We start from the raw sequence: 12,120 nt of genomic DNA, 5'->3' as shown, positions 1-12,120 counted from the left end.
ATTCCTGAAGTTGTAGTACATAAGGCAAGGATTTTCAGTGTGTTGGAAGTACTGGGCAAAAAGGTTTTTCATGGTGTATTTTGCCACAAACAGAGAACCAAGTATAAAAGCCCAAAAAGGGTAATAGTTTTTCACACAACACTTATTTCTATAACACCTAAAGACCTTCCCAGATCTGAAATGGCTATTCCTTGACCTTTGAGCATTTTAGGCACATTCCCATAACTACAGTTTGAAGGTTAGATGTTGGACTATATGATCCTTATGGGTCCCTTCCAACTTGAGAGAATCTATGATTGTAAGTTCAGGCCCATGAGAAGTTTCCTCTCAATACTCTGATAAACTCCCAAAAGGAAGAAGGATGCTGTGTTCAGGCACGTTCTGTTACTGGAAGAGGCGATGCCAAAGCCTGGTTGGAGAACCCAAGAGCTCTGTAGATTATAATAAAATATTTGCTTCATGTTATTGGCAGCTCCAGCTACAAACGTTTCATTATCTTAGCAGCTTTGTTGCATCTTTCATCACAAACTTTAGCGAAGTAAATTTTAATTGGAAGTGCCCTATTGTAACGTTTCTAGAAGCCGCAATCTGAAGTAGGAATTGGGCTGGAGCGCTTGCATTGTTAGAGAAAAGCCAATAGTGCCCTCTTGTGTCTGGTTACCAAAACAGCATCTCCAGGCCGCTGGGCAGCTGCCGCTGATTTTTGTGGGCTTGGTAATATGCAAAATGGAATCTTACAGTTTAGCCTTGCTTACGTTACATCACGACAAGTTTTGCATTCATTTCTTATTAATTAACGAGCTTCACCTTAAAATATTTCCAGTAAGACATTAAGTCATCACATGACCTTTTATTTCAAGAGTTTTAGTGGATTTGGAGTTTATTGTTTTATCATCACTGTAGAATTGTCTTCTCTAGAATTGCTGGAAGCAATTATGTGAAATACACCTCTGTCCTGACTGCTCATGGAGGCAAACTGAGCCCATTTAGCTCTGGTGCAGTTTATTCTGTCTGAATGGTTACTACATGACCGATGACTGCACGACCATCTGTGCAAAATAACAACAAGAGGGAAATTTTACACAAATACTTAGATGTTTACTAAACTATGAAGGATTTTGCAAGTGGTTGTTGTAATAGTTTTGGCTGATTTGAGAAGTAAGGGGTTTAAAAGCTAATGATTTAGCTATGGGAATGCTTAATTACTGAATTTGGGTGAAAGTGTAATCTGTTTATGCACTAATAAGACAAAAATGTGATTATTTTACCTCTCTCTGGGAGGGTCTGTATGTGCAAAGAGCGCATCTGAACAGGAGTGAATGAGAGCTGTTGCTAATGAAACAGACCCTGATTATTCTGATATGGTTGAGTGAATTTAATTTTGTGATGCGATTGATCAACTAGGTAGGCATGATTTTAGTAGCAGTAATTACAAATGTGTAGTTTGGCTCTTAGGATGTTACGCCATGAATGTTTAATGTGGCTATCAGTTTCTCTAAAGCTATTTGTTTTACATTTAGGTTGTTTGGTGCCAAGGCAAGTGGTAAAGCTGCCTCTGCACCCAGTACTGAAGGTGTGAAACCCACATCGGCAATGCCCAGCCCTAGTACCACATTGGCACGGCAAGGCAGCCTGGAATCGCCATCCTCGGGCACAGGCAGCATGGGCAGTGCAGGTGGGCAAAGTGGTAGCAGCAGCCCCCTCTTCAGTAAACCTTCGGACTTAAATGCAGATGTTGTAAGCTTAAGTCACTCCTTGGCTTCCAGTCCTGCCTCAGTGCACTCTTTCACATCAGGTGGTCTTGTGTGGGCTGCAAACCTGAGCAGCTCTTCAGCGGGCAGTAAGGACACACCAAGTTACCAGTCCATGACTAGCCTTCACACCAGTTCCGAGTCTATTGACCTCCCTCTTAGCCATCATGGCTCTCTCTCTGGACTGACAACAAGCACTCAGGAGGTTCAGAGCCTGCTCATGAGGACTGGAAGCGTCAGATCTACTCTTTCGGAAAGGTGAGCTTGCCTATAGATACAGTGACCACGAAACAGTGAGAGGCAAAAGGACAGGAGCCAAAAAAATAATAAACCCTCCACCTTGTTTTCCTAAAGGGACACTGTTTAATTAGCAGCTTAGGCCTTTATGTAAAAAAAGGAAGGAAGAAAAGAAAGCTGAAAAGCATTCAATGTGGAATCAACTGCCTTTTAAGTTTTTACAAGCACTTTTTCTACCTTGAGAAGATTTTTTTGGTTCCTTTCTTCTGACAAACAACCAGAGAAAAGGGAAACGTTGTCTAATTAAAGGCAAATCTAAGCAGCCACATAATGATTCCTGCATGCTGGATGTACTTGCTGCCCCAGCAATGGTCAGCTATAAAGCTGTATCGCTGCCTTCTTGCTAACAAATCTTCAGCAGTGGGACCCCATCAATTTTCTTCCTGTTAGCTCAAAGCACAGACAGAGCTGGTGGGCCCCTGCCTTCAGCCGACCAGTCTTGCCTTAAAATACTCAGTCCTGACAAGTTGCTTCTTACACGGTAATCATTACACAGATCCTTACTAAAATACAGTTTCACTGTCAGGGAGCCAGTTTACAAATGAGACCCTCGCTATATGCACAGTCCTGGCAAGTGTCTGGAACAGACAAAGAAAAGCAAGAAAACATTTTCCTCTGTTTGGTCTGTTAAAGACCTTTTTGATATGCAGATGTTTTACCATTAAAGTTACATTATAAAGAGGTCCAACCACCCTGGCACTGTTGTACCAAGATTATTTTTTTATTATTATTGGGAATCATTTATTTGCCTTTTGCAAGAGGGAAAAAAAATAATCTTTGCTAGGCACTAAGTAATTTTCATCTCCTGCGAAATTTTTCAAGATTTGACAATGAAACTCTTATCTCACATGAGGACTGAAAAGTCAATATTTACCATTTCATTAGCCTTTGATCCAAAAAAGAAAGTTACTCTGAGTCAGTCAGAAATATTGTAGATATTTTAAGCTTAAATTTAGTTGTTTTAACAACATAATCATTTAAAGGAAAAAAGGTCTTTCGTAGACAATGTTAAGTGGTTTGGGTTTTTTTTTTCCTTTATAGAAACCCAGAGATTTTTCAATACCAATCCTTTCCATGGAAATATTTCACTTTCAGTGAATCAGCTTTAAAAAAAACCCCAAACCCCCAAAAACACACAAACAAAACCAAAATCCTAAACAACTCTTTGCCTAATCTAGATGGAAACTCTCCACACATTTCATTCTCTTATGTTACATCCATAAGTATTACTATATCAGCTAAAATCACACCTCTTGCTAATATAATTTCAACACTATAAAACATATGTGTACCAATAAAATGCCTGATAACAACAGTAGTTAAAAACACCCTGATACATGAGTAAGTTGTAGTTTGCACTGTGCCTTTAATATTTAAATAGTAATTTGCAATGTGTGCCATGAACTGAATGTGACAATATTTCTTAGATTGTTATAAATATTTCTTAGAATTATAAATATTTATCTTATAAAAAACTTCACTAATTTTAAGTCCTACATATATGAATGGTGAGGTCAATAGAATGATGTGGAAGAGTATGAATTTATGCCAAAGATCATATTTATACAGAGGATGTTAAACATCACATTTAAAATGTTAATGGTTTGGCATAAGCTCCTGAGCAACCCCCACTACTAATACTTTATGTATTTGTTCAGTGACTTAATTTCAGTGGTTCCAAATACTTTGCCTTTGGCAATATTTTTAAGTTTCAGATTTGTCCGTGTGGGGATATTATGATTGAGTCCAGAGAGAGCCATTTATCATGTTGATCTGGCCTCAGAACAAAAATATATATACCTAGAGAAAATGGTGGAAAATGGTGTCATTTCTTGAACTATAGCCCCAATAGGGGTTTTGCAGTTTGATTTTTCTAAAAGGTCTGTTACAAGTGCTGTGTTATTTCTAAGCTGTTTTATACAGTAAAATCTACATGTAACAACAAAAACATTGATTTGCAATGTTAGAGACATATGTTTGGGAGAAGATTATGTCCTTTTTCCTTTGTAAATTCAGATTATATTTGAGATGCCCATGGCAATACTAGTTGTAGCCTGGCACAGTGTAAGAAATTATCTGCAAAGAGGCTTGTTCTTTTTCTTCAGTTACTCTAGAGCTTGCAAAAGACTGAGTGAGCAGTCTGTATAGTGAGATATACTCATAAAATGTAGAGACAAAATCAGAAAGACCAAAGCACAAAATGAGATACAACCGGCAAGCGACATAGGTCTATGCAGAGAAAGCCTAGGGCAAACTAAAAGAGAATGGAGAGCTAATAACAGATGATACAAATACATATGGGTTTGCTTCATTGAAGCATTAACTGCAATTTGATAGCTAAACATCACTAATGGCAAACATGCTAAGAGGGAACGAAAAGGTTAAAGATTACTCCAGTTTACTGGTCCTGATGAACTTTTCACTTCCCTGCTTCACACACAGGCTGAAATAACCCAGCAGTCATTAGGACTGGAAAAGAGGTTTCAAAGGGTCTATGCTGAGGAAGGAGTGAGAAGGAGAGCTGGGATGGAGGATGAGGGGATTACGGGCGAGACCACCTGGCCTTCGTTCCTGGAAAGATACAGAGGATATTAAACAAAATTTGTTAAGTAACAGATAACATGGGGTTAGCCATAAGCAGCCTTTTAAATAAGACTAATTTAATTCATTTGCAGGAAAACAGGCTTTGTGAGTCGTCGAAAGGAATTAATAGATACCATAAGAAATCCTGAACTTAGTAAAGCTTTAGGTGCTATTTCAGATAACAGTCTCATAAGCATATGAGGGAAATAAAGCAAGGGGCTTGACTGTTGGTAAATTTATCAAAGACTAGAGATCAAAGGTTTATTAGCCTGAAAGGATATAGCGGCAGGATACATTTGAACAGATACAAAATGGAAAATGGTGGGGCTATTTTGCAGAAAGGAGACAGTGTCTGGGGGGGTTGTAGTGCCATTGCTGGGACAAAGCATTTTTCCCAGCATTTTGAAAATCGAAGTATCACATTTAAGTCTTAGAAAGAAGTTACCCCATTCTACTTGTTCATGTTAAGGCTTTAACTTGAAGACTGGAACATCAAGTTTCAGGAAAGACTTGATGTAACTGGAAAGAACCCAGAAAATGTGAACAGAATCTCAGGGCACATCTAAGTTTCCTGCTAAGGGGAGTGGCTCTTGACTGCCTCAAAAAAGCAGTCACCTGCCATGGAGACAGCAAATCTGCAATGTCTCTGCTACATTTGCCCACACACTCCTCCAGAGATAATCAGATGTTTCCCACACCCAAGCAATGGTATGGCATAAACACAGGGCTCCCTGACAACCGCTGCATTGATAGTGTCGAAGTTAACTCCAGCAAATTTTGTGTCATTCTTTTACATTGTAATGAGATTCTTCTGCATTGTAATAACTAAAATATAGGTTCAGTAAATACTTCAAAATATTTGCTTTTTCAGGAAAATTTGCATCTCCCTCAGGACTTCTGCTGTTTTTTGCACTAGCAGTATTTATTTAGAAAAATCTACTTCTATTGCCAGAGCAGTGTAACTCCCTGTGTGGGAGGACACATGTATTTTGTCTTACAACAATTTAAAGAGATTAAAATAAATTACACAGGTATTTATACTTTAAAATAAAATTATCTACTGGGGTTAATTGGTGAAATATCACTGCTTTAATTGATAAAATTTTCCAGGTGGACACATCACCAATACTTCTTTTGAACCCTTAATTGCTGTTGGACATTGCAAATTTGTGTCTTTCTTCTGCTTGGTCTGAGTGACACAGCAAAGGATGCATGAAAAATGCAGAAATATAGGAATTAACAGTGGCTTCATCAGCAATAATGGCTGCATTTTAAGATTAGTGGAGTGGAAGTGGTTTCTAATTACATGACTGGCTTGCTCTGGTTTACTTTAAAGGAATGTTTAGTTTTGAGGGCCATGAAAGTGCATTGAAATCCACTTAAGCTCTGCAAGACTTTCAATTATTTTAAATTACCATCACAGTTGATGGTTGTGGTTTTAAGGTGTGAAACAGTGTATCCCATTTTCTTGTGTGCTCAGCCATTTGTGGAAACTCATTTATAAGACCCCTATCAGCTTGGCCCAGCCTGTCCTGGACCTCCCTAGGTGTTTCTTAGCTTGCAGTAATTTTATTTCCTAACAGCTCTGCTGCAGTTAGATATAGTCCAAGGATATGGCATTATGGCCCTTTCCCAAGTTAATATCAACAGCAAGGACAGGTAGGAAATGAGAGCTGTAAAGGTTCCTGTAAATTCCCCCCGAGAACTTGCAGACCGCTTCAGCACAGCAAAATAAACAAAAGGCAATGGAGATACAGGCTTGATAACTTCAGCCTACCTGTGGCTGCATCTTCCTGCAAGAATGCTTTTTGCAATTGACAAGGCAAAGGAAAATACCAGGAATACTATGACATTCTTCTCCTCACTTTATATTGATATTTGTTTTGAGCCAAAGAGACAAATTTCCATGTGTGCATTACTTCTTTCAGGAAAGGACTGACTTTTTTTTTTTTTTTTTTTTTTTTTTTTATATCATTTTTGGAGATCTTTTGAGCACTGAGGTCAGTTCAGTTCTATTTACTGAAAGTCCAGTTTCTGTAGAGGTAATATACCCAGCTTTTGGTGGAGGAATGCTGTCATACACTAAAAAAATGTGTGCAGCTATTGGTCTGAATTAATAGTTACATGGAACCATATTTAATGGTTTCATGCAGTTCTCTGAAATCTAGGAGCATCATTGCAAAATTTAGCATTTAAAAAAACCACAGAATTAATGTTTGCTACAGTCACATTTATGCGATTGCAATAACTCCATGCTCATGTTGAGGAAATATTCACCCCTATTTCATGAGTGACTGAATTCAGAAGTTTTTTAGCAAAATCCTGTGGTCACTATTAGCCTGTTTACCTGACTGACATAACTTTTGGCTTGTGGACTGTTCTAAAGGATCACAGATTGGCTCCTTTATTCTTACATAGTGTGCTATAGATTATTTTGAAATACATAGAACTTCAAGTTATAATAATATTAGAAAATGTATTGTTCATTAGGATGTTTGAATTATTTGCAGAAGAAACTGATGTTGTTATGATCATGTTTTGAAATTTAGAGGTGCATAAAGGTTCTCTGTAAGGAACTAAAAAATATGTGACTCATACATTCAAATTTATGTTGCCTTTTTACCAACCAGTCTTATGGACCATGATAGCTGGGCCTGTGCTGAAATCTTCCTAAGTTTCTCCTACTGTTTGCTTTCTCCCCATGCAGAACAAGGCCCTCATTAAACTAGTAAAACTGCCTGTAAAAATTCCTGGTGGTAAGAGTGGGTTACTTCTGCTGGTCTGAGCCCTGATGGTAATGGATTGCTAACGCCAACAGTGTTTTAACTGCCTTTACCTACTTTGATCAAGGTTAAACTACAACAGGGCGTCCAGCACCCCCAGCATAGTAGGAAACAACCTTTAATAATACCTTGAGAGTTTTTTTGGCTAGGAAGAGTCCTAAATAACTGGTTGCTCTCAGAGGTGTGATTATGATATGTAATACAGAAACTTACTAAAGCCATTTTGCAATTTAATCCATATGGTGACACCAAGTTATGTTCTTAAAGGAAAAAACAGTGCAACCCTTACTTGATGATAACTAGTTCAAATTTAACCCACACTGGTCAGGAATAAATCTACCAAGTCTTTATGAGGAAACACCCAATTGACACTTATTTAAAGGGATGCTAGTGGATGCCCTTCTAGTGATGGGGCTTAAATAAGGAAAAATACAGCCATAGAATTCCAGTAATCGGCCACTGCCACCGTTGTGTGTGTGAATATGGAACAAAGATGCTTTGGTGCCCTTTTCATTGTCCCCACCATCACCTTACTATGTGAGCCCCACAACAGAAAGCCAAGGGCCTGTATATTTAGCACATATTTCTACACACAGAGCTGTCATTTGGCTTCTGCAAGGGCATGCTGTCTCTTAGCAGGTGCCACAGCCTTAATTTCTTCTGGAAATGTATTGGCATATCATAGGCAACTGTGAAAAATAAAGATTCATACTGTGACCATATGATTCTCACACAGATTGCAGGGTGAAGCTGTAGGAAGGTTAGAAATGGTAAGGAAGGACTTCTTTCTGACTTGGATAGTCTCCAAATTACTATTGACCCAGCCCAGAGCATGTCTAGATGAAAAATGAATGTGCAGCAGTCTGTGTTCTGTTGTCCCTTCCAATGAGTCAGGGATTTATCATGAAAGTTATATTAAAAAGCATTAAATGACCTTCTGTTATGCACACAAATCTAGACCTTTAAAATTTGTAATTCTGAGCAGTCCTGTTTACTGTATGTCCTTAGGGATTTTTTTTGTTTTAACAGCATGCAGCTTGACAGAAATACACTACCCAAAAAGGGATTAAGGTATATATATATTTTTGAGCATGACTGCTGCTTCTCTATTTTCCTGTAACCTTTTCTACGCTGTCTTTCCTTTTCTTTCTCCTTTTGTTGATCCTGTTTACAACAGAATTCTTGGTATTTAGATTCAAACCAGAAAATGTAGATTTTAACAATGGACTTTTTCTTTCCAAGTTTGCCTAGTGAATAAATTTCCTTTCAAGATATATCATAGAAAGTGAATACTGTTCAGGATAGTTTCCTTATTCAATGAATCTTAACAGGTATTGAATCCTGGAGAGCTAAAAGAGACAGAGCAAGATACTTTTGCAATTCAATGGGACTAATTGTTGAAAATATTATTGAGAAAAGCAAGGGTTTAGAGGTGGATCTGAACTTGAACTCTAAATGCAAACATTCATGCAGTTTGAATTGAAGATCTAGTAAAGGATAGGACTAGAATATGCAAATTATGGTATCCAAGGTTTGTAAGTATAAAATAAGCCCTGCTCCAGCTAGTCTTGGTCCTTACCCAGCAATACTCAAAGTCCAACTTTGGTACTAAATTCCCCACTAAACAGAGTTGTCTTCACCACAGAAAACAGTAGTCATCCACCCTCTTTGCTCCATGGTTGAAAGAGGGGGTCATTAGGTAACTTGTCTGGTCTCACCAGGCATGGAAGCCATGTCCCTAATCCAGGAAGGAGATCTGGCAAGCAAAGATATATGTGCATGCACACAGACACTCTGCAGCCTTCCAGTCACTGAAATTACAGTTAAATTTCTTAAGTTATTGATAAATAATATTTTATGAAATTTAAGATAGTGCTAAGTGTTGTCACTAGAAGCACTGTCTGCTCTTCTGCACTAGCTGTTCCTCAATAAGAATTTAATCAATTTTCCTGTTTTCTCATAACAATCATTTTGAATTCAGAGAGAATGGAAAAGATGGAACACATGGAAGAGACATAAAGGGGACCCTGCAAGGGTACAATGGGATGATTGAGGTTTGTGGTTGTACAACTGTAATGGTGGCTGAAAGCTGAAAGTGAAATGGAGTGGCAAAACAGCTTATAAGCATATAAGCCCGATCAGTTATCCCAGAAAGACCATCAGTTTGATTTAACGTGCAGAGATCCCAGTCCAAGACCCAGATCCTGAATTCTCATTTTGCCATCTTTCTGATCTGGTAACCACTGGGTAACTCTGCTCTACCACATTTATAAGCAAAGATCATAGCTGTCTGTTTGAAAGGAGAAAAGATGTAAATATTTAATCAGGACAAGATGTTTTAATGCTGAAAATATTGTACAAAACCCCAAGCACAACATGAGAACTTACATGTTCATTCAATCTGCTTTCTAAGCAGAAATACTTGTGCTTCCCAAGCCTGAAGCCAGAATATCACAAGCCCTTTCTGCTCTGTTGTTTGGGGAACACTTATGGCTCATGACAGTGGTGAAGAAGGTGCTCATTTCTCAGCAGGAGATTGTGCAGAATGAAGCCGGATATTGCAGACATTGCTGAAAACAGTCTCTTGATTAAGACCCACACTGCCTGCACAATGTAATGTTTAACAACTGCCAGAATTGCCCTTCTTCAGCCCAGCCAGAAGAGGCTGGGCCAGTGAGTTAACAGTTCTCCCTCTTAGCCCCTGTGTCAAGTTGCCCTTTTATTGGTTTTCCATTGGAAGTAGTTGATGAATGATTTGATTCCCAGACTTCTTCCTTCCAGAGAACTTGTTTCTGCTAATTGTGGGGTTTTCCTGTCCCTTTCCCTCCTCCCAGTTTGGGGCAGGGCACAATGCTAGCAGGGTTCAGAGCAGCAGACTGTGTGTATGACCAGGAGTAGCTTCATTACTGATGCATACTCCCTTTTCAGAGTTGTTGATCTGTTTCACTCCTATCATCTAACCAATTGCACACATGATCTGTGGCAGATCTTGTTTTGTAAGTGGCTACTCACATTTCTTGGCTTCTAGTCTGTCCATTCCCCACCCTAGCCATACATCTTCTGAGCTTTTGCATTAACCTGTACTCTCCCTATGGCTTTGAAGTCCTTTCCTATCAGCTCAGTCATCTGACTTCTATAGTTTATCATCATATCTCTTCAAAGGAAGGGAATGCTGTTTTGGGGAGGGGGATGAAGAAAAAAGGGGGTTCAAGTCCTGCATTTTTTCTGTTGTAATAAGATGGTAAATTTTACCTTATTAAAATCCCTGGTGATAATCACTTGACTAGACTTGATGCTCTACAAGGGTTTTGTTCTATCTAACTGGTAAAGGGTATTTACGTGACACCTGTTTCTTTCCAAACCATCACCTTGTCGTTGTTTTGAGCATGTCAGCTGTGGTTTTTCAGATATACTCCATCATCCCGGCAGACGAGTCAGGAGGAAGGCAAGGAATGGCTTCGGTCCCATTCAACTGGAGGCCTGCAAGACACTGGCAGTCAGTCCCCGCTTGTTTCTCCTTCAGCTATGTCTTCATCTGCAACTGGAAAATATCACTTTTCCAACTTGGGTAAATGCCATTTCCCTTCACTGTTTCTCCCCCTCTAGAACAGAATCATAAAATTTAACCATTCATATTTCTTTCTTTGCCAAACTGGATAATTTATTTTAACATCTCCATCGCCATATTTGGGTACCTGACTAATGAAGGGAGACTCATGGTGTTCTTCATGGGGTAAGCCAGGGTACCTCCTGTCTGCATACAGGAAAAAAGCACAAATTCTCTATGATTTGCCTAAGGAGAAGAAAATCTGAGGCAGAGCTGGAAATTAGCTTCTAGAGCAAAACTATCCAACTTTTAGGATTCACAGTCAGTAGGTTTCTTTCCAGTGATTTTAGTGAATGTCAACCCAGACACTAAACATTACTTTTTTTTCCTGTATACAGGTTTGGTTTAAGTTAGGCCTTTCCAATGCAATTCAGTGGCTGGATGTGGCTATAACTGCACTGGGCCCAATCCAAATCCTAAACCTGAATGCAATATAATATTTTGGGATGTGAGTCGCATTTCAGATTTATTTGATTACAGGTCAAGATTCAGATTTAATTCTTCTGAATCTTGTTTCAAGTTAATCCAATGCAAATTTAGTTTTGTTAATAGTTTTATTTTCTCTTTAATGCTTAATAGCAAACCATTTATTTGCACTGTGCTGGACACATACTAAGTTCACAATGAGCTTCTGTGTTTTAGGCCCTTACTGTGGAATTAGCAGTAACCTTCGAAGCATTCACACTTCCATCACTCTGCCACAGCTTAAGGCATCTTGTAGGTTGCAATCACTGAAAAGAAATTTGATCAGACATACAAATGTAGGTCTTTATTACATAAGGGAAAAGAAGTTGAACAAAGCCACTTTTAAAAATGAAATTTGATCCTGGCTAAGCAAGCCACTGCTTTGGATTTCTTCCATGTACTTGTAGTAGTTTTAGACACAGCACTTTTAAAGCAGTGTTTCTTTCACTGTATCATTTTCTGCTTACAGTTACCTTCTTTTTCTTTTTCTTCATAGTTGTACTCACAATGGAGAGCAATAAGATCAGGGAGGTTTTAAAATTTATTTTGTCGTTGTCCTTTGCTTCTTTCCATTATCATAGCCCTATGGAATAATTTGCTCTCACAACACAGCTGCTCTGGTAGTTTATGACTT

General features: G+C 38.6%; 1 protein-coding gene across 7 annotated transcripts in view; it reads left to right on the top strand.

The window, feature by feature from the left end:
* Positions 1 to 12,120, top strand: part of NAV3 (neuron navigator 3) — a 414,628-nt gene that overhangs the window by 354,077 nt on the left and 48,431 nt on the right. For 3 of the 7 annotated variants that reach the window (XM_055807946.1, XM_055807944.1, XM_055807942.1), the window contains 3 exons: positions 1,521 to 2,009; positions 8,444 to 8,485; positions 10,822 to 10,982. In XM_055807946.1, coding sequence (XP_055663921.1) covers positions 1,521 to 2,009; positions 8,444 to 8,485; positions 10,822 to 10,982 — 692 coding nt within the window. The remainder of the gene's footprint in view (positions 1 to 1,520; positions 2,010 to 8,443; positions 8,486 to 10,821; positions 10,983 to 12,120) is intronic. The other 4 variants (XM_055807945.1, XM_055807943.1, XM_055807947.1 and 1 more) reach the window with 4 other exon arrangements.

The sequence above is a fragment of the Falco peregrinus genome, chromosome 6 (assembly GCF_023634155.1).
Source record: "Falco peregrinus isolate bFalPer1 chromosome 6, bFalPer1.pri, whole genome shotgun sequence".
Taxonomy (NCBI): domain Eukaryota; kingdom Metazoa; phylum Chordata; class Aves; order Falconiformes; family Falconidae; genus Falco; species Falco peregrinus.
This window is presented reverse-complemented; position numbering and strand designations above follow the sequence as displayed.